Here is a 22431-nt window from a genome sequence, read left to right as displayed (position 1 = left end):
GGCAGCTGAGCCTTTCCCGCAAGGCCAGGCCACCCCAACTGCTGCGGCTGCTGCTGCTGCTGGGGTTCAAGCGGGTGCTGCAGGTAGTGCTGTTGGAGCTGAGGCAGTGCTTGCTGCTGCTGCGGAAGCAGCTGCTGCGGTGGTGACAACAGCTCCTGCTGCAGCTGCAGCGGAGGTCGGTACTGCTGTGGCCATGGCCCCTGCAAATTTAGCTGCTGCTGCGGCTGCTGGTACGGCACCGCAGGCTGCTGCTGCGGAAGCTTCTGCTGCTGCAGGCGTTGCGGCTGCTGCTGCAACTGCTGCAGGCCTCCATGACCCACGGGCTGAAGAGGCTGCAGAGTCTGCTGCTGCTGCTGCGCCATTGCCTGTGGGTAGGCTAAGTCTTGTCGCTGCGTGCGGAGTTGCTGCTGCAGGAGCTGCTGCTGCAGCTGCTGCTGCTGAAGCTGCTGCTGCTGCAGCTGCTGCTGCTGCAGCTGCTGCTGCTGCAGCTGCTGCTGCTGCAGCTGCTGCTGCTGCAGCTGCTGCTGCTGCAGCTGCTGCTGCTGCAGCTGCTGCTGCTGCAGCTGCTGCTGCTGCAGCTGCTGCTGCTGAAGTCGCTGGCGGCGACTCTGTTGTTCCTGCAAGTACTGCGGATGCGGCAGCAACTGCTGCTGCAGTAGCTGCTGCGGCAGATGTTGCTGCTGCATCTGCTGCAGTGGTTGCTGCTGCAGTAGCTGCTGCGGCAGTGGCTGCTGCTGCATCTGCTGCAGCGGTTGCTGCTGTTGCAGAGACTGGCCAGACGAAAAAATCTGGGGCGAAAGAGCCCCTGGCTGCTGCAGCTGCTGAGAGAGAAACGGTCGCTGTTGCTGTTGCTGCAACCTTTGCTGCTGCAGCACCTGTTGTACTGGCTGCGGCAACTGCTGCTGGACGGGCTGTGGCTGGTGCAGCAGCAACTGCTGCGGCCGCTGTTGCTGCTGCTGCTGCAGCAAACCTGAAGAATGGATCTGTTCCACAGGGTTGACATTCTGCTGTATCGTAGGAGTCACAGGGAGTCGATGTTGCCGCTGCTGCTGCTGCTGCTGCTGCTGCAGGTGGGCTTGCATTTCTGCAGCAAGAGCTGCCTGCTGCGCAGAGGCCGCTGCCCAGGGCTCGAACGGAGCCTCAAGAAAGGCCCCCTGGGGTGCTGAAATGGCTAAAGGCTGCTGCTGCTGCTGTTGCTGCTGCTGCTGCTGCTGCTGCTGTTTGATGGCCTGTTGGTCCTCCTGCTGCTGTGGGTAGTGGCGGTGCTTTTGCTGCACAGGTTCCAGCTGCTGGTCGAGATACTGTGGTTGCAGCTGCTGCTGCATATGCTGCTGTTGCTGCTGCTGCAAGTGTTGCTGCTGCTGCTTCGCTAACAAACTGCCGTAATGACTCCCGTGAAGAGCTGGGCTGTCGTCAGTTGCCTGTGCTTGCTCGTTTAGCCCCGTTGGCACCTCTTGCTGTTGCTGCTGCTGCTGCTGCTGCTCAGCAGCGCCTTGTGCCGCTGCACCGGGAATTGGAGGCCACTGTTGCTGCAGGTGCTGCTGCTCTGCTGCATCTGTCAAGTCTGAGTCTGCTGCTGCTGCTTCTTCATCCCACCATGCGTCTCCCCAGTCCATTAAGAGCCTTCCATCTTTTGTGTCTTCTGCTGCTGCTGCTGCGGCAGCAGCAGCAGCAGCAGCAGCCTTCTTTCGGCCTTTGTACTTGCGCGCGGTCTCCTGGTGCTGGTCCTTGCTGCCGTGCGCTGCTGCAGCTGCGGCGCACTGCTGCGCTGCTGCAGCAGCACCAAAGTCACCGGAAGCAGCAGCAGGACCCAAGGAAGCAGATCCTTGAGACATTTGAGATTCTTCAGATTCTTCAAAAGGTTCTAAAGGATCAAAAGAGACAGAGCGTTGCCAGGTCTGCGTTGGCCAGCCCTCACCGTCTCCCGGTTGCTGCTTCTGCTGCTTCTCCTTGTCGCCCTGCTGCTGTTGCAGCAGCAGCTGCTGCTGTTGCTGCGCGTTTGTCGTGAGCTTCGACCCCCGTTGCTTCTGTTTCCGCTGCTTCTCCTTCTTTTGCTGCTTCGCCTCATGACGGACAGCTGCATGCGGCTTCGGAAGCTCCCACCAGGGCTCGTCCTCCATCTCTTGCTGCTGCTGCTGCTGCTGCTGCTGTTCGTTTTCGTCATCTGGTGGCTCGTCAGGGAGGCGCAGCGGGGCTGCCCAGGTGTTGCGCTGCTGCGAAAATCCTGAGGCAGCAAATGGCGTTGTTGCTGCTGCTGCTGCTGCACCTCCAGAAGCAGGAGACCGGAAGTGGAACTCAAAAGGGTCGCCATCTGCTGCAACAGGAAACTGAGGAGCATCAACAGCAGCAACAAGCTTCTCTCCCGATGCTGCTGGCGTTGCTGCTGCTGTCGCGGGTGCAGACTCTGGGAACTGCACACGGAACGAGCGAAAGGGGATCTCCGGGGTTGCTGCTGCTGATGTTGAATCTGCTGCTGCTGCTGCGTCGCTTGCTGCTGCAGCACCTTCTGCTGCTCCCCCTCCCGTGCTTTCTCGTTCTGCTCCCCCTGAGTCCCGGTGGCTCTTGAAGGGCCAATAATGTGACAGCCTCTGCCTCTCATGCTGCTGCTGCTGCTGCTGCTCCTGGCTATCAGTGCCTGTACTCCCTTGTGCTGCCTGCTGTGCTGGAGCAGCAGGTTCAGGCACAGCTGCACCAGCAGCAGCCCCTGAACTGCTGCGTGCTTCTGTTCCTGCTGCATTGTTGCCACTGCTGCCCGTGTTGCGGCGCAGTCGGAAAGGGAGAGAGAACAAAGACTTCTTCGCTTCACCATCAGGCTGCTGCTGCTGCTGCTGCTGCTGAGCAGCTGCAGGTGAATGCTGCTGCTGCTGCTGCTGTTGCTGCTGCTGTTGTTGCTGATGTGGGGGAGTCGGCGACTGCTCAGGCTGAGATGGGGACGTCTTCATGCGCTGTTTTTCGGGGAAGGGATTAAATGCGCTGAACAGCTTTTTCGAAAGATGCTGCTGCTGCTGCTGTGGCTGGTGCTGCAGTGGTTGGTGTGACAGCTGCTGCTGCAGTGGCTGCTGCTGCTGATGCTGTGCTGACTGCGGAGAAGTTTGCGGCTGAGGGTGCTGCAGGTGCTGAGGCTGCAACTGCTGCTGCTGTGGCCACACAGGCTGCGGAAAGTGCTGTTGCTGCTGCTGATGCTGCTGCTGCTCATGCAGCTGCTGCTCTTCGGCAGGAGGAAAAGGACTGCCAGACATCCGTTGCTGCAGCAGATGCTGCTGCTGCGGAGGCTGCAGCTGCTGTAGCTGAGTCAGCGGCGCTTGCGGGGGCACATTGAATGGACCAGGCTGCTGCTGCTGCTGATTCTGCTGCTCCTGTAGGTTGCCGAATTGCTGCTGCGGGTGCAGATGGGCCCGTTGGTGTTGCTGCAGCTGCTGCTGCGGATACGAAGGGGCCTGAGGGTGTTGCTGCTGCTGCTGCTGCTGCTGCGGCTGCTTGAAGACAAATGCTCCAACTGGCCTTGGCTGCCAAGTTGAAGGCCGGCGAGGAGGCGGCCAGTCTGCTGCTTCCGTTTCTAGCTTAGCTACTGCTGCAGTTTGCGTTGCTGCTGCTGCAGGCGTTCTGTCTCCTGTTGCTGCTGCCGGCGTTGCAGCATCGGCCCCGCCCACTGGCCACTGAGGGGCTTGCTCCCGCTGCTGCCGCTGCTGCTGCTGCCGCTGCAGCAGCTGCGGCTCCCGCTGTCGCTGCTCCGCCCTGTGCCTGCGCTGCTGCGTCTGCCGCTCTTCCTGCTGCATCTGCAGTAGCTGCTGCTGCTGCGGGCTGCTGCCACCAGTAGGTCTTCGGGCCGACCCAGGGGGCTTCCTGCTAGCTGGTATCACCTCAGAGGCTTCGGCAGCAGCAACAGAAGCAGCAGATGCAGCAGCAGCAGCAGCAGGAAGCACTGCTTCAGACTGCCTCCACCTCGTCTGCCCTGGAGTTGCTGGTGAAGGATGCTCCGTTGGAGTGCGGGGTTCGTCTGCTGCTGCTGCTGCTGGTAACGTGGGAAGCGCTGCTGCTGCTGCTGCTGCGAGTGCAGCTGTCGTGGTAGATGGTGGCGATGACGGTGGCGGCGGTGGGGGGGCTGGAGGTGGCAACGCTGCTGCTGCTACCGCGTGCGCCGCTGCTGCAGCAACATGTGACGATTCTGCTGCTGCTGCTGCTGCTGCTGCTGCCTGACGCTGGGCGTCCACGTACCCTTGTTGCTGCTCATCAATGAAAAGACCACCTCCTGAACCCCGCGTGCTGCCAGTTTGTGTGTCGGCAACGATATGATGTGCAGCAGCAGCAGCAGCAGCTGATGGAGTTCCCGTTGCTGCAGCAGCAGCAGCCAACACAGGACTGATACCCACAAGATTCGCCATCCCAGGCAGCAGTAGCTGTTGCTGCTGCCCAACGCCCGCAGATGAAGACGCAGTTTGTATTATCTGCTGCTGTTCAATTGACTGCTGTTGCTGCTGCTGCTGCTGCTGCTGCTGCTGCAGTTGCAGCTGCTGCAGTTGTAACTGCTGCAATTGCAATTGTTGCTGCTGCAGTATCTGCTGCTGCTGGTGCAGCTCGGGCAATCCCTTTGCAGCCTGTTGAAGCAGGAGTTCCCTCTCAGCATGGGGCAAGTCAGCAGCTGCAGCTGCAGCAGCAGCAGCAGACCGTGCTGCTGCTGCAGTTGCCGGATCTCTACAGTGAGCAGCTACATCGGCGTAGAAAAGTGCATCAAGGGCAGCAGCAGGATATGAAGGACGGGGCTGCGGCAAAGGCTGTTGCTGCTGCTTCTGCTGCTCTTGTTGCTGCTCCTGTTGTTGCTCCTGTGGCTGCTGTTGCTGCTGCTGCTGCGCATTCGGAAGCAGGGACAGGTCCTTTTGCTGCGCACTCGGGAGCAGGGATGGCTCCTGCTGCTGCTGGTGCTGCAGCGTTAGCTGCTGCTGCCCCGATGGTGCATGCCGCTGCAGCAGCGCTTCTTTCTTTACTGGCGGCTGCTGCTCTGTTGCCAACTGCACCTGCTCCTTTTGCTGCTGCTGTTCCAGAGTGAGTGGCTGCTGGGGAATCGGTTCGTGCTGCAGCAGCTGCTGCTGCTGCAATCCCACCTGCTGTGATGTCCCTTGCTGCTGTAGTGCGGGTTCTTGCTGCTGTTGCTGTGTCAGCGGCTTCTGCTGCTGCATAGACAGTTGCTGCTGCAGCGACTCTTCCAGAAGCTGGAGTTGCTGCAAGGTGTCACTGTTGGCACTTAACGGAGTCAGAGGGAGGTGGTCGGTTTGCTGCTGCTGCTGCTGCTGCTGCCCTTCCGAAGAGTCAAACAGATCCAGAAGGTCCACAGTGTAGTTGCTAGTTTTCTGTTGCTGCTGCGCAGCGACAGCACCCGCTCCTGCTGCTGCTTCTGACGCTGTTGCTGCCCGGCTGCTCCTTGCTGCATTGAGTTCTTGACTATTTGCTGCTAGCTGCTGCTGCCTTTGTCTGCGCTGCTTCTCCCTCGGCTCCCCACCCGCCGCTAAGGGCCGCGCACCAAGAGCACTTGCGGCTGGTGAAGCATCGGCAGCAGAAGCCCCAGCAGCAGCAGCAGCAGCAGCAGCCTCAGCAGCAGCAGCAGCAGCAGCAGGTATCACGGGCACAAAGCGGAAACCCTCAACTACCAAAATGCCGCTCTTTCGGGACTTGTGCTCCAGAGGCAAACGACTGACGCTGGTCACTTCCTGGGGAATGAGGCAGCAAGCCAAGTAGGCCACTCCCACGCATTTGTCATCTTGCTGCAGCGCAGCAGAGCACAGAGCAGCAGCAGCAGCAGCAACAGCAGCAGTCAGGCCCAGATAAAAGGCTCCTCAAGTGAAAGGACAAAAACACCGGTGCATACAGATAGAAACGTCATGGGGAAACACAGCGGCTGCAGCAGAAACTGCAAACAGCAGCAGCAGCAGCAGAACCTGCAAACAGTAGCAGCAGCAGAAAATGGGGAAAAAGCAGCAGCTGCAGAGGCCCAGGAGCTGGAGCGCACACAACGTCAGCACCCACAAACAGAAGCAGCAGCAGCAGGGGGCACCAGATGCAGCAGCGGGAGGCACAACCAGCAGCACATAGCAGCACAATTAACACTGCAGCAGCAAGAGCTGCAGCAGCAGCTGCTGCTGACCACAAGCCTCCTTCTCCATAAAGAAAACTTCAGCTGATTTCTCGGTGAGACCCCAAGAATGCCGCAGGTGAACTGCAGAGGCACAAGCGCTTTCGTCCCTGAAATGTACCCCACAGCAACCGCAGCAGCAGCAGCAGCCGCAGCAGCACAAGCTTAAGTACACCTTGGGCCCCCCTGCCGCCAAGCCCGTGTTGCAAGAGTCCGCGGCTGCAATGCAGCAGCAGCAGCCTCAAAGCCGCTTTGCTTCTGCCGCCTTTGGCAGCAGCAAAGCGGCTTTGCCCCGCCACCGCCGCCACAGCAGCACCCCCAGCAGCAGCCAAATCAGCAGCAACAGCAGCAGCAGCAGCACGCGCAGCGCCAGCACCAGCAACAGGACCCGCAGCGGCAACAGCAGCACCCGCAGCACCCGCACCAGTAAATGCACCCGCAGCAGCAGCAGCAGCAACAGCAGCACCCGCACCAGCAACAGCAACAGCACCCTCAGCACCAGCAGCAGCAGCAGCAGCAGCAGGAGCTTGCCTTCGGCCCAGTTGCTGTGCCTGGGAGCTGCTGTGCCGCACTCGACGACGAGTCTGTAGGCGCCGTTGTGCTTGACTTCGCGCGCAGCCCAAACGGACAGCACCAGCGAAGGCGGCAAAGTCTGGGGGCCTCGGGGGCAGCGCCGCAGCCCCAGCAGCCGCCAGAAGCCTCCCTCCACGTGCAGCGACACCGCTCGCTGCATGCACAAACGCATGCATGCACGCATGCATGCATGCAGAGGTGCATGCAGGAGTGCATGCAGAAGTCCGGAAGTGCATGCACAAGTGCAAGCAGACAGGCATGCAGGAAGCAAGGAATGCATGCAGGAATGCATGCAGGAAGTAACGAAGGCATGCAGGAATGCATGCATGCAGGCAGGAAGGCAGGCAGGCAGGTAGGTAGGAAGGCAGGTTGATGTGCATGCAGGAGTGCATGCATGCAGGCAGGCAGGAATGCATGCATGCATGCATGCAGGTAGGCAACAAGGCAGGCAAACAGGGAGGGAGGGAGCCATGCATGCATGCATGCATGCAGGCAGGCAGGCAGGTAGGTAGGAAGGCAGGTTGATGTGCATGCAGGAGTGCATGCATGCAGGCAGGCAGGATGCATGCATGCATGCATGCAGGAAAGGGATGCACTGACATGAATTTGCAAGCGTGTCTGTGTATCAGTATATGCACGTTTGCTTGCATGCATGTGTGCATGCAAGAAAGGTCTGCACCTACAGAAATGTGGAAATATACATATATAAGCAGATATACGATAAATATAAGATATAAAATGATATATACAAACATATTTATGTAGATGAGTGATACAGAAATTTAGTCTTGGAAACTTATGTATACAGACAAACATCTATATATTGATACATTGATAATATGAGGGAGGAACGAGTCTATGCATGCAAGTGCATAATACAGATAAGCATGTATATATATACTTTATATATATATATATATATATATATATATATGTAGTAAATAGATGTATGTACATATATACATGTATATGTGTTATACATATGCATTAATATGTATAACGCATTTGTGCATGTGTAGTAAAAAGCTGCTGCGCCACAGCAGCGCAGCAGCAGCGCAGCAGCAGCGCAGCAGCGCAGCCTGAAGAATAATTGACATCGAAGCTGCTTCAGTGAAGTCAGCAGCAGCAGCCGCAGCAGGCTGGCGACTCAGCGTCGGTACACCCCGAAGAGCAGCAGCAGCAAAGACAATAAAGGCATAAATAAAAATAAACAAAGGGGCGAAATTAGAAGAAGCACCAAAAGCAAGAAAAGGGAAACAGCAGGCTGCAGCAGACATTTGTGGTGAGCCCCCAGAAGCAGCAGCAAGTCCACTGCTGCAGCCTGTCAACGCCGTAGAAACAGCAGCAGCAGCAGAAGCAGCAGCAGCAGCAGCAACAGCAGCAAACGGACCTGCACACTCCAGCAGGACGACACCAGCAGCGCCACAGCAAGCTGCTCCGGAAGGCACGAAATCTCGACCACTTGCTGCAGCTTCCGCAGCTTCTGCGGGGTGAGAGCCAATTCATCCATTCCTTGTGACTGCTGCTGCTGCTGCTGCTCGCGATATTGCTGCTGCTGCTGCTGCTGCTATTGTTTCCGTCACGGGAGCTCGCGCTTGCGAGAGCCTGGCGGAGAAGGCCATCCCGCAAAAGCAAGCGGATCCTACAGACGCATACTGCTGCTGCTGCTGCTTCGCCGCTGCTGCTGCTCCTGCTGCTGCTGCTGCTGCTGCTAACGCTACCCTCGTCTTGGCGAAAAGGCTGCGGCGAGCGGGCGGGGGCAGCAGCACGCCTTCACTGGCGCTGCCACCCCCTTCTCCCGTGGCTTGTCTCTATGAGTTCCGCAGTTTCAGCAGCACGCGAGGAATCAGCAGAAGCGGCAGCAGCAGCAGCACAGTGCTGCTGCCACTGCTGCAGTGGTCTGGCGCGGCGTCGCTGGGTGTTGCAGCTTCTTTTGCCTACGCCTTCTCCCATGGATCAAAAGTGGTGTTTTATAAACTGAAAGAAACCACAGAAAGGCAGAAGACGGCCTAAGGCGCCAGTGGACTGTTTCGGCTTTCGCCAGCGGCGGTGGCCCTCGGGGTGTACATGCACTGCTGCGCAGCAGCGGGAAGATCCGAGGATCTAGCAAGCAATGAATTACTCCATTAATGTCATATTTGGCAGAAAGTTCTTCTGTCTTCCAGCTAACCCTGTGCACCAGTAACGCAGTTTCAACAAGGCAGGCTCCGCCGCTGCCGCTGCCGACCGGGGGGCCCCCTGCAAGGCCCTTCTCGTTAGTTCATTTCGCTGACCCAGCTCGCTCTCCACTGAAAACTCAATTAGAAAAGGCTGAGGGGGTCAAAGTTACTGGGAATGAGCTGCTGCAGGGGCCCCCAGCCCAAGCTGCCGTGGCCTGCTTTTGAAAGGTGACCGCAGGCAAGAAGCCCCAATAGCTGCGTACAGCTATAGGGCTTACTGTTGTGCGCTGTTTGCCTTGCAAATGAGTATATGTTGCAGCTTTCCAGGTGTGGCTCGTTGCTGTCGTGGACGTCCTTGCGAGCCTTCAGGCGGGATCTCCTGGGGGACAGCCATGTGCCTAATCAGCATTTGTTTCTATCTTTTATTGAAAGTATTTCAAATCTGAAAAGGCGCGTCTAGAGACGCTAGAAGCCCTGGAGTTTCCCAATCAAGGCGCAAGCACGGGGAACCTTAGAAGAGTAGCTTTCATCCTCAATACACATTCTTTTGAACTTTTGCTTTTCTTTAAACCTGCATTTTTGCTTATTACACTTGAGGGTAAAAGCCCTGCTGCGGTTTAGCAAGAAAGCAGCTTCTGCTGTTGGCGTCTCCCGACGAATGGCTTCAAGACACCTCAGCGAAGCCTTTACAGGACGGGAACGAGCCGCCTTCACTGAACATAAAAATGAGTTCAAACATAAAAATACAGTGGATTCTTATGCATAATCTGCACCTTCTGTTGCGTTCTTCAGTTTTTGACTCTTGTTCTTTGTGCGTATCAGGGAGTTGCCACTGTTAAACTCAAACATCCTGCAATAGTTTTAATAGAGGTTCACAACCAGGATGGCGCGCAGATAACAAAAGGTATATAAAGTAGACGCCTCTACAATGAGATGGAGAGGAGAGAGGGAGTGGCAGTGCTCCGGCACAAACTTAGACTGGAACTGTGACGAAGTTGAAAAACTACAAGTTCAAAAACTACGGAAGAATGACAAGGAGGAAGATCCTGACTGTTCCTTTCAGATATGCTAATGGAAAGCCTGTGACGAAGAATAAGGCTCCGGTAAACGCGTTCTCAGTGACTAGACAAGGACAGCCGTTACACACTTAGTCGAATTTCACCAGAACTGCAACATCCTGAAGATGGCGTACAAGAGATGCGCAGAACTAGGCGCCCCACAACTCTTCTTTTCCGCAGTTGATTCTAACAGAGTGGAAAAGGAAGTGATTCTAGCGGAGTGGGAAAGAGGGCACAATACAGATAAGTACCGTAGAAATTCTGTCATGGCAGCAGCACTGCTTAGAAGCGTTGAAACCAGCGGTTGAACTTTTTGTTCATCTAGTTTCGCTAACGGTGGAGCACAAAGTTTCATTCGAAAGTAAATCCTAAACCTTACCATGCAAAAAAACGTATTTGGATCAAAATATTTTGGTATTGCATACCTGGTGCCATTAAAGCGTTTTAACCATACATGATATTGCTCATCTGAGCCAATCTTTTTAAACAAAGTAAATGTAGATTTGTAAAACACGATCCACTTGCCTGCATTATTTTTGTGCAACAAAAACAAGGCTTAATGGTTGCTACGAAGTTCACAAGAGAAAGAGTCCCAGCAATGGCTGTCATACTATTGAAGGGCCAAGTGTTGTCTATCCATACCAGGCATAAAAGCCGTTCGTTCTGGAAAGAAACACATGCCAAGCCAACTGAAGTCGTTTACGTTTATTATTTATCAAGTGAGATCTCCATTACAACTTCCAGGCAAAGAATTATCCACGATCCATATACACAGCTAGTGGCTTCTCTCTCGATTTTCATGTGGTGAGTTGCAAAAAGGACTCTCCTCACTCTTAGTTTGTATGGTTTGCTTTCCTTTTCTCAATTGTAGGTACAAAGTAGACGCTAAACCTTACCCTGCAAGAAAACGTATTTTGATAAAAACCTTTTGGTATTGCATGCCTGGTGTTATAAAACGTTTTAAGCATACATAAGATCGCTTATCTGGACCCTGTACACCTTTACTTCCCATTTAAACAAATAAATACCTAATTCTTTATGGCTGGCGGCAGTTAGAATACTAGAATTCACATAGAACTCTTGAAATTTTTTGTATGAACTAATTACAGCTTGAATAAACTAAATATACTTAAAAGATAGATTATGGTAAAGAATCTACCTTATGGAATAAATAGTTCTTTAGACAATTGAGCGCCAGCAATAAGAGCAGTAAATGAGATTTGGAATTACTCTCAATAAAATAAAGATACTTTAGAAAAACACAGTCGTTGCGAAGCCGAAGCAACGTAGTTGATAGTGAAGCAGTGGCTGAACAAAAAGTGAGTACTGTTCCAAGTAGAGGTATTTCTATGGCTAGACTACTGAAGTCCCTGAATGCTGCTGTAGCTTTCTCCTCTATCGTTTCGATGGCTCACGCAACAACTCAGAAGTGAACATCCGCTGAGGGCCTCTATATACAGCCGGAGAAATCGAAACCATTCTTCGAATTAAACGCGGCACTAACAAAGTGTTTCTGCCAAAGCTAATCAATAAGTAAAAAACATCTCGCAGGCGGCAGATACACATGCCAGGCAGAATCCATCATTCTAAGTTCAACAAGTAATGTTGTGTCCCGAGATTCAGAAGTTCAAACATTATGTGTAATGAAACTGTTTTAAAAAGATGATTCAGTGCCTCAAACAAGAAAACACTCTCCATCGGCTGTGTTGCTGGCTGCAGGACGACCCGACTCGCCTACTCGATGCTTCATGCAAGCAAATACATTTTATAATCGACAAACGAAGCATACGCACAACCTTTACGTTGGGTAACGGAGTCTCCTCTGCCGTCTCAGCAAAAGCGTTGCAGAGTGAGGAAGCTTGAGTGCGCTAAAAACCTGAAAAGCTCACAGCTAGATCCCTCTTTGTGGGTCACTCACCAACTCCCAGCTACTTTCCTCTCTGCTTGAAAGGAATCTTGCGCTCGAAGTCCTTGGAGCTAGTGGACCTATCAATCCTAAATTCGAAGCTGTTTATGCTATTCTTTGCAACAGTTAGCGCACAGCTATGGAGTCGAAATTCAACTGGCATAAGAGCGCGGCGATTAACCGTAAAATCGCCCGCAATGTAGGATTTAGGACAGCACAAGCAAAATAGGCGAGCTGAGCGTTCACAGTCCATTTGAAATAATATACAAGCACATACACGCTAGCTTCGAGGCCAAAGACCACAAAAGAGACTGGGAAACAACTACATGCAGCGTCCTTCTCCCGGAGATATACTTACATTCCAATGCAGATTACGTCACCCGAAACAAGGTAAAATGCCTTTGGGGCGGAGTGCACCTTCCCGTTGAAGGGAACACATCATTCTATGCAGAAACCAAAAACGTACGTGCAGCTTTGGGCTGTGGGAGTTTTGTTTCACGCATTACATCTGCGCTGCACACGGCACGCCTCTCACCTCCTTCCCCTTCTCTGCGTCTGGGCTCCTGTAAGCTTTTCTTACGTGGGGAAAGACAGCATTGCTTCTTTCCCTTCGTCATTGTCCTCGACTGGACTACTTCGACAGTCGGCTTAAACGCGTACGTTGAAAGTCAAAGTGGCTACGAGCTTCGTCTGTCAGCACATCTACCTTCGCTATACCCTACATCGTTGCTTCTATCTGCTCTGAAATTCGCCGAACATTTAATTCCCATGCACCATCCACTATATCCTGAGTGTTGAACAGTGTAAAAAAAACAAGGCGGTTTCCAGCCCCCCGTTTGCAAATTAAAACGACTTTGTGCCGCCCTAGCCAATTTAGGCGCACAGGCGGCTCCCCTCTACTCGCATTTAAAAAGCTACTGACCCGGGGCCACTGCTGTGCACAGGGAAGCCAGCAAAGCGACGGGAAGGGTCAAAATATTCTCTTGGACCTCCCGCACCCGGCCCACAAACGCGAGTGCACATCCAAAACACCGAATGCATCAGCCCATTAAAATTTTCTCGGCTTCCTCTCCCCGCCCCTTCGGTTAGCACACAAAGGGGAACGTGGCGCTTCATCTGCGCGGAGTGGACTTCCAAGCGATGAGGTGGTTCTCTATAAAACTACAAGGGATTTTGGAAGACGGGACGCATGTATTTACATGCAGTTTACACCCGAATACCACGGAATCACTTTAAAATCAAGGTAGGGGACCTACTGCCATGGAACGCCAAAAGGATGTACAGAAGAACTTTCACTTGAATTTGAAAGAATCCATCACGATCAAAACGCCAGCATCACCACTCATCAGAACTTGATGCGTCATCTAAGTGGCCATGAGACACTGTGCTGCGCAGTCCTGAAGATCTTTTCTTCTTGTGTCCTTTGCTGCGCTGCGGCTTTTCATCTTCATCAGAATCTTCCTTTTGCTTTCCTCCGCTCCCAAATTGCAAGACAAAGCCTGGTTCTTGCTGCACAAAAGTTGCTGAGCATAAGCGCAAAAAGGCAGAAGGGCATTGTTTGCATCTGGTGCCTGCACCTCTCCACGAGCTACGAGCAGTTGCGAAGATGCGCCAGCAACTCGCCTCCCGAAGGAACAAGAATACGCAGCAGAGAACCACCTAACGAGTAACTCTATTTCCAAATCAGCTACGAAGCTGCCATTGTGAATGTCCTATGGAAAACTGAAGTGCGTTGAGAAATTGATAAGCCTTTCTTCCGGCCTTCGTTCTGTGATCTGACCGACCTGTTACAATGAAAACTATCTGACCAGCAACGACGCCATTTCTCAACAGCTTCTGGGCGCTACAGGTCTCCGTAGCAGCAGATGAGCCTGAAAACGAGCAGAAGTAGTACAGAAGCAGCGAAATTCCAATGATGGCTTCCTGTTCCTCCCGTCCTCGGCCCGCGTCGAAAGGAGCCACGCAGCACCGCATGGACAAATAGCGCATTACCAAAACGATAAGCCATGGGCGCTTCTCCATACAACCCAGGCTAGGCCGTAGCCGTGATGAGCTTACTTGGAAGCTTGCGTCGCACTCTATCTACCGCCTTTAAATAGGCATCTTCGACTTTCGGGGCCGCCTGCTCAATTATCTGGAGAAAACCGAGCATGTGAACCGGCAAAACAAGGTCATTGAAAATTCCAGCGCCTGTGCACCTATCCTTCGTACCAATTTCGTGCGTCTGCTCGCTGTTCCGTTCAGTACGTGCTAAAACTAACACAGTTGGGAATTTTGCATAGCCCTCACCGTCTTTCCACCCCATGTGGTGTGCATCTGCGAGAAAAAAACACAAGCGCAGAACTTTAAATATCCATGAAATATACTACAGCCCGCTTCGTACATAACCCGAGCTAAGAAACCGAGCCATTCGTCTCACAAGCTCTCTTGCAGTGATATCCACAGTTATCCCGTCAACGTCGAAGGTAACATTGACTGCATACAGAGTAGCAACAGAAGAAAAGCATAAGGGGGGAAATCCATTATACACACCAACGCTAGCAATGTTCTTCCACAACACACGTGAACAAGCCGCATATGCTATGCAAACGGTAAGGTATAGGGGGAAAAGGGATTGGCGTCTGGCAGTGTTCAGAAAACAAGGTGTCACCTGAGCGCATCGCCCAGGATGGCAAGGAGAAGCCCATGACCTTTTTCATGAGTTTTGTAAGACCAATCCGTGCCTATTGAGGAAGACAGAGAACCAAGCGAAACAGGTCGCCATCAGGTCTGGGCACGTTGCGGAACGCAGTTTGCAGCACTGTTGTCTTCAATAGTCGTGCCCTCACGCCACCAAGCGCCTCAGTTCAAGTGGAACGCTTACGGATTCATTTTTAATCTTAGGAAAGGAGTACCTCGGACCCCTCAGCTTGCTGAACCAGGTTTTGGAATGTGGAGCCCGAACTTCCTGGCCTCCTTCTGAAGGGCCACTTCCACCTTCGCTGTGCGCGCTTTCTGGCAGTGCGTGACTCGTGGAACTAGACGAAGCTTTAACGTCATGAGCTTCTGGTGCTGAGCTTTGTAGCCCACTTGAAGAAGCCCAAAATCCACCGCTACCTGTTGAACCTCTAGCTTTCGCTGACGAAACACTTCCCTTATGGGGGTCATCCTGCCATGAAACACTGCGACTTGGCTCGGGGCCTTGTAAAGGTGAGCGAGCCCCCAAATCAAATGGTTCTGCAACATCCTGTGGGGAATGGATTCCCCATCTGGCGCGAGGTGCCTCACGACGGTCCAGCTTCTCTGCGCCACCACTTGCATGCGATCCCTCCATCATACCCCATGTAACAGCTCCTCTGCGTGAGGCTTCACCTGATCCGGAGTCAGCAGAGGCGCCTCCAACGGCTCCCTGCTCTCTTGACGGATCCAACAAAGGCGACCCGCTGTCAAAAGAAGACCGATGACCCTCGTTGCAAGCTGTAGAGCAGAATCCCACAACACACGCAAAAAAAAACTGTGAAGACTGCCGCCATTGCACGCATTTTGCTTATCTCAGCTGGTAAATCCAGGCATTTGCACGAAGACTAAAGCCGCAAACGTCCCAGGAAAAACGTGTGAACCGCCATGAGAAGGAATAAGAAAAAGAGGCTCTCTGCACACAAAACCCGCCTGTGACAGTTATCTCTATTTTCCCCGAATGCGAATCAGATCCATCCTGTTTAACCTCGAACATCTCAGCAGCAACATGTGGCTCTGCGAAGCGCACAGCAACAGACACGTATGCAGAGGCCATCCGATTGTAGCTTTCCGCCCTTCATGCAGCTGGCGTGTGGCCCTTGCGAAGTCGCTGCGTTCTACAGAGCGCAAAGCGCAGAGGGAAAAGGAATTTTTGCTCCAAAACAACAGCGATACTGTCTTCATAGAGGAACCTACCGCCCCCTCTTGACCACACTGTGCCCACTGCCTTCCAGACAGCCTGCTCCAGCTTTTCACCAGTGCCTCCCAAGGTCTACAAAAAAAATTGTTCCAACAGGCAGTACCAACACACCAGGCAGCCAGTTCGTTGAACCGTGCTTGCAAAAAATCCAACATACATGGCTTTTCCGCCTTCTTTGCCGACTACTGTCGCGAATATTCGTCGCTGGAGAAAGTGACTCACGGCCTTGTCAGGCCAATTACGCCCAAAACTGCCTTTCTGCAAAAGAAATGAAAACACATCGGCCACGAAAAGCAAATGTTCGCAAAAACGCTAAGTAACTCTTCAGTCTTCTTGATGGAGGCTCCAGGAGGCATACTTACCAGTTGCACGACATCGACGGCCACATGCACGCCGGATAGCGTAAAAGTAATCGTTTCTGCATTCACCAAAAGAAAGAATTTGAAAATATGAGGAAAATACCACCGGCCTACGCTACAGGGGTAGTAGGCAGCACGCCCCAAACACTTCCAAAAAAAAGAACACTTTTCTGCCTAGCAGCGGAAAAACCACACGTCTGCATCTAAAAACTGCAGCAGGTACTACAGGGATGTGATGGTGACGTACTAGAGGATTTCCCCCGATGAGAGCGACGGCTTTTCAAAAACTCCATGAAGGTCTTGAAAGCCGACCTTGCCTACCGAACACGCAAAAAAAGAATGGCAATCCCGGTACAGCTACTGAAGACGGAGATAAGGATGATTGTGAACCCAAACATGTTGTTGTCGCCATGCCTAGTTAATATTGAGTTTTCTGAATGGCAGAGGCACTCGGCCGTGCGCCAAGATTGCAGAAAAGCCACAGACAAGGCCGTGAAGCGTACTGCGGGGTCAAGTACAGACGGGAAAGAATAATACGGCGGCTCCCCCTGGGGCTTGCGAAGCGTCAAGAGTTTATGCGAAATGAGAGAGGCGTGGGAAGCGTGGTGAGAACGGCGGTTGAGATCGAAAGTGCTGCGCGATGGACTTGGACCAATATGTGCAGTGCTCTGCGACAAAGTGTTGGAGATGCCGCGCTGCCGGTGGGCACCGATGTCACGGGAGGGGCTGCCATGAGAGCGCTGAGTCCTGGTCAGGACATCCTGCAGCAAAGACCTTCTGCGGTGCGCAGTGCCCTCCGCGGGAGGGGCACTGTGCTGGCCGAGTTCACTCAAGCTTCCTCGGGTTTCCAACTCTTCCCCTTCATCATCCTCAGCCAGTGAAATGTGAGACAGTGCTGCACTGACTGACCCCTTCTGCCGGCTGCACAGTTCCTCCTCCTGCGCAGCAAATGCAACACAACCACACGAGTTCCCACTCTGCCCTACGATCTCGCCACGTGCATACAGCTACTTGAATAGAAGCAAAGCCAGCACTGCGCGATCGGCCTGCGTCGCCCCGAAAGCAACTGGCCCGTTCGCCGCCGCTGCTGCCGCTGCTGCCGCTGCTGTCGCTGCTGCTGCTGCTGCCTGTGCGGTCATTACGTCGGAAGAAAGCAGCCTTGCGGAGAACGGCGTAGGCGGAGGTAGCCTGGTAAGGAGCTTCCCGCATCGCAAGACCATGTAGGCCACGGCGGTCGCCACCAACAAAATTGCCAAGCTCAGAACAATAGGGCTTCCAATCCTGTGTCTACGGCGCAGCTGAATCGGTGGGGCAGCATGATCCAGCCACTCCCTGTAGGAAGCTCCTTGAGGAACGCCTGTCTCCTCTGCTTCGAGGGCCACCGACATGCTAGGCGGAGAGACAAAAGAAGAACGGACATATTCCATCTTTGGAGGAGTGCGGATAGTATATAAAAATACCTGTTTCTATCCAGTGGGGGAGCAGAGAAACTGTCTAGAACTTAAGGTGGCAATATCAACATTGGTCACGTCGTAGTTGAAGCACAAGCAGTTGCACCGGAGAAGAGTAAGAAAAAAGACTCGAAAATTCCTCAATATAAAACTCCACACAAAAAGCGATAGACTTTTTGGAGATATTCGGGCTGAACAATGTCTCTGACCCTAAGACAGAGCAACCAGCAGCTGCTTCTGGGCTAGTTAGTCCCTGTGAGCGCTCGAAAGCTGCGGTCCCCACCAGCAGTTGGTTTCTGCACAGTGCTTCACGGTCTGGAGCTTCTGAAAGCTTTGACTAACAAGTGCACCATCATTTTCTGTTCTCAAGTGAATGCAGCTCATTGGAGCGTTGAGACAGTTCCACGCTTCTGTTTTCGTGTTGTAGGGCTGCTGGGTCAGATAATGGTCTTTGGGGCCAAGACTAGTTTTGGGTTAATTTGAGATACTGCGACAAATGCATCTAATACAGAGTAATTTTCCTACGCATTCATTGCAATGAGTATATATATGTGCGCTTGGAGCATCGCTTGATTCAGACAAAGGTGACAACTTCGCCGTACGGGAGAAGCAAACCAGCGCAGTAACATGTGGCCTCGAGCAGATCGCTAGACAACTGCCCGAAGTAATCTCATGTAATCAAATATTTATTTTAAAATATTTAGATAGAACATATATGTGTAGTAGGCCCTGCCTTTGGTTGACTCCTGGCTGGCTGCTATAGCCCTGACTACGAAACTTGTGGGGTGCGGAAGGTACGTTTCAGAGCTGCGGAGCCTTATTGACTGGTCCCATACATTCAAAAGCCCCTAATTTTATAAAAGAAGCAACAAATCATTTTTTCGTTAGTCTCTTGTCTGTAATTCTTCGCGCATTGTTTCGTTGTATTTCGACGGATTCTGCTCCAGCTGCACCCCCAACCGATTTCGAGCGTTAAGGCGTGTTTCACACTGCCGTCGGCGTTTCATCATTTACAAATAATGCACTTGCTTCGGTAAACAACTCTCTTTTATAAATATTTTTTGTTGAGCCAAAAACGAATAAACTGGCACTACCATAATTACGCACGGCCCATCGAGCCAGAGGTTTTGGGAGCGAATTGCGAGACAAGCATTTAACTCTAGCTACTGGAACTACTTTCTCATGATTCGAATGCATCTAGCATACTTCATAGTAGCAAGATGAGGCTATGGCCAGTGTCTAGAGATGAAAAGGGCTGGGACCCTGGCATTATTCCATTGTAGGCGTCGCAGGTCCCTGTGAAAACGACACTGCTTCAGTAAGTGAATCCTTCTCGGGGCCCCAAAAGCATCAAACTGGTAGGGGCCATGCATTATTGATACATACGAAAGAGCTGCACACTGCCAGGCGACCATGTGCTGAGGAAAGCTAGAGCGAGCACCTTCATAATCTTGAAATCTATTAGCCGCATTCATTGTGCGCATTAGGTCTCAAGGGACTTACAACAATGAAGGACTGGTTTTATCGAGGCATAAACACCATGTACGGAAACTACATGAAACTTCCACTCTCTATGAGTGGAAGTTTCATGTAGTAGATAACGCTGGGTGTAACTACCGAAGTTTGCCGAAAATGCGGCTCTAGAGCTCGAGATGTTATCTTTAGAGTGTGCGTCTGTCTCGTACTCTGTCTAGAGTTGATGTATATTGAAAGTATAAGCAGCTAGATGCGGCCAAATAACTATACGGGCTTCTGAAAATCCACGGGATTATGTTATAAACGTTGGGGGTTGAATCGTACCCGAGAGAGCCCCAGTGTTTTGCAATAAGTGCTAAGCTGCATTGCATCTAGCATGAAGCAGCAAGCCTCTCTAAGTGCTTCATGCTAGAGCGCACTAGGACCTATTCTTCCTCAAACCTGTCGAGCCTTTCTCTTGGACGTCAAAAGAAAGTATTTCAACCTGGGGAACGAATCCGCCGCAATGGATTTATGCATCAAGACAGTCAAATAGGATCGCCAGAGTTGCGACAGTGGAGCTGCGAAAGCCGTAAGGACATCTACGGCGTCTACTAAACATATTTGTAATAAGTTGCGCACAATTTGTAACTACCAGAGAGGAGTCGACTGTTTCTATGCACGCCGCCCAAGGGCTGCAGCAACATCCAGTTCCTCGACTGTATCTCCCGCCAGCCTCATGAGCCTCCCCAGCCTACTGTTTGCGCGGTTGATGTGAGTTGGACTTCATGTGCATGCTTTGACAGTAGGGAGGCGAGTGTTCTTGGAATCTCGGGCTGTTGTAGGAAGTATATTTGCGGTAATGCAATGAAATTAGGGCCAGCTGTTTATACCCCCTGAGGGTCACTCACTTGTGAGCCCCTTTGTCCCGCAGCTCACAAAAATCCAATGCTACAGTTGTCAGTTTGAGAGAGTAACGCATTCAGGGCTCATCGTAGCTGCACAGGGAATGAAGCTTCCTCCGGTGAAGTGGGGCTCAAATGATGATGGACTCGTCCCACCAGGCAGTGATATAAAGTTTTGTAGCCATTATTGCCCATTTTGCAAGAGCCTCACCAGGCCAGCAGAGTCGTTCTGGAACATTGTACTAAAGAATACCCACTTTGCCTCTAACTGCAAGCAGCGGGCAGCCTGTGGTACATTTAAAGGAGCATCTAGGAGCGTCATCCAAATGCCTCATCTGCGGTCAGAAAAGTTCTTATAGTGCAGTGTAAGGCACACACACCTCTGGGCCGTGTTAGCTTTACTGGCATTTGCTATTCTGCCAATAAAACGTTCCGTAGCTTCTCAGTTTTGTAATTCTATGTGCTTCTTCTATGATGCTGTCTGTCTGCGTGCAAGCTTACAAACTAGCCACGCTCCCGGGGCTTGAGCAGCTAAATAGTGTGTAATTAGGCCTGCACAAAGGGCACTGATGTGAATCCAGAATCAATGTTAATTGATTCATGTGATGCCATTCACCACTCGCGCCCTGGACACGACGAGATCGGGCAGCATATGTTCTGTTAACACGCAAAGAATCCTACGATGCCACATTATCACATAAGTTTTGATGTTTTTTGTTTGCTCGATGGTAGTGGCCTGCACAAATGTGAACTTTCAAGTCATATTGACCAGGTGGTGTGTACGGCAGGCCGCACGGTGACATATTAACGCCGAAGCAAGTATGGGAAAAACGGACATATTTTCAGGCGGATGAATTAAAATTTCATTGCGCTTTTGGATGGGTTTGATAATGCATGCCACCAGCATGCTCTTGTGCGATATATAGGGGGTAGCCCATACGGAAGTTTGCTGCTGAGCGACGCAGCAAACATGGGAGCACAGGTTGTGCACTTCTCCTCCACAGAAGGATTACAGGTTTGCAAGCCACGTAAACAATATCGTGTTGTCATAAAGCTCCAGTGGTTCCCAAAATCGGAAAGTCACGGAACACTCCTTCAACTTGCCCTTTACCAGCGGACTCAGTCACCCCGCTCGTGGGATGTACACTCTAGGCGGATGATGTCACAATACTTAAGGTAAGTCTGAATAACCCCTTAGACTTCATAAGAATTCTGTCGGTGCCATGGTCAGGCGTTCGGTTGGCGCCTTGTTGGAACGACTGTACTTCCTACGGGAGTTCCAGGGCGGAGTGCTAGTGAGGTCGTTCACTGGACCCAGAATAAGTCCCACATCTGCTGTAGCTAAAAGATGTAGACGGTGTGTTATTCCTCGGCATTATTCAGCAGAAAAGTGTTGAAGCACTTCCGCAGCGACGGGACTGGTGCAGCGGTGTAGTCAGCTGCAGTGAACCTCTGTGGCTTGATACTTCGCAGCTATTCACAAAAAATATTCTTTTCCAAACTTAGAAGCAACTGTGGCAAGCCAAAGCAAAGAAACCTGTAGGCAGTTGCAAAAGAGGGCCCGGGCTCCAAGGCAGTCATAGGCGTGGCCAGGATAAGTCGGGGATCGTGTACAACCGCCCTTACAGAGACAAATTGAGCGACTTGCTCAAAGATGCTAGTTGACAACCCAAGTTTCATTGTGCCCAGCACGTCAGCCCGTGAATTCCGTGCACGGATGTCGGTGTACTACGAGTAGTTCAGTGAGAGACCACACCAGTGGTGAATGGGAAGGGACTGGCAGAGGGCACAGGGCATATAGCTGATAATTGTTTCCAAAAAATGAAAGGGTGTTTTTCAAAGGGAGGAGTGCTAGAATTAGGGAATGCCTTGAATTTCGAAAATAGTAAGGCGTACGTGGCGACTGGAACCTGCGCTGGAGTAAAAGAGCCTCAGCCAAACGGAACGTGCGATTCACCTGATCCTAACTCCCTCCTTTCGCAAAGTACAACTGGTGCGAGGCAGACACTCACGTTACTGGTAAGCGGGGCAAAAGTCGTTTTTTAAGGGACACTCACAGCGAAGTTGTTCCTCCGGGCATTACGGAGCTTCGAGCATCTCTGTCATGACTAGGACAACACATAGGAAGTGGCAGAAACCGGCCTGCTCAAGTTTGACACGTGCAGGACACATTGTAGGAGACTGCTAGTGAATTCATCGTTTGTCGCCGGTTGGTTCCGCAAAGAAGACAGAGTGAGGGTTCTTTTTGCGTAGTCGGAAAGGCAATGCTTTGCGCTGCCTGTCACACAGAATTGAGTACAGGACTCAAAGCGACCGTAGAACAACTTAGGCAGAAACTTTCAAAGTTTAGCTAGCATAACCACTGGACAATCCCTTCGCACGCGGAAAAGCGTATGCTGGAAGGCTAACTAACATTCATTTACCCGTGAGGGCATGGCTTCAATTGCAAAAGATCAGAGTACAAACGCCAGATTTCTATTATTCTGGAGAAGAGATTGGCGCGAGATCTTTTCAGTAGTCAATCT

At 52.2% G+C, this 22431-nt stretch overlaps 2 protein-coding genes across 2 annotated transcripts in view; both read right to left on the bottom strand.

The window, feature by feature from the left end:
- ETH_00012735 (uncharacterized protein) overlaps nucleotides 1–8207 on the bottom strand; it is a gene marked incomplete at both ends in the record, with an annotated part of 8396 nt that extends 189 nt beyond the window's left edge. The window contains 4 exons of the mRNA XM_013372676.1: nucleotides 34–5756; nucleotides 6137–6234; nucleotides 6656–6851; nucleotides 8088–8207. Coding sequence (XP_013228130.1) covers nucleotides 34–5756; nucleotides 6137–6234; nucleotides 6656–6851; nucleotides 8088–8207 — 6137 coding nt within the window. The remainder of the gene's footprint in view (nucleotides 1–33; nucleotides 5757–6136; nucleotides 6235–6655; nucleotides 6852–8087) is intronic.
- A 4948-nt stretch (nucleotides 8208–13155) lies between these two features.
- On the bottom strand, nucleotides 13156–17522 carry ETH_00012730 (uncharacterized protein; the record flags this gene model as incomplete). Its single annotated transcript, XM_013372675.1, has 14 exons — nucleotides 13156–13343; nucleotides 13605–13691; nucleotides 13879–13954; nucleotides 14110–14136; nucleotides 14240–14295; nucleotides 14471–14543; nucleotides 14684–15276; nucleotides 15469–15552; nucleotides 15733–15808; nucleotides 15959–15994; nucleotides 16099–16154; nucleotides 16343–16412; nucleotides 16599–17033; nucleotides 17130–17522. The coding sequence occupies 14 exons, from the start codon at nucleotides 17520–17522 to the stop codon at nucleotides 13156–13158; spliced, it is 2250 nt and encodes a 749-aa protein (XP_013228129.1).
- Between the last annotated feature and the right edge of the window lie 4909 nt (nucleotides 17523–22431).

Source organism: Eimeria tenella, genomic scaffold (genome assembly GCF_000499545.2).
Source record: "Eimeria tenella Houghton genomic scaffold, Eth_scaff102, whole genome shotgun sequence".
NCBI lineage: Eukaryota > Apicomplexa > Conoidasida > Eucoccidiorida > Eimeriidae > Eimeria > Eimeria tenella.
Note: the sequence above shows the minus strand (reverse complement) of the source record. Positions and strands in the feature narration are given on the sequence as shown.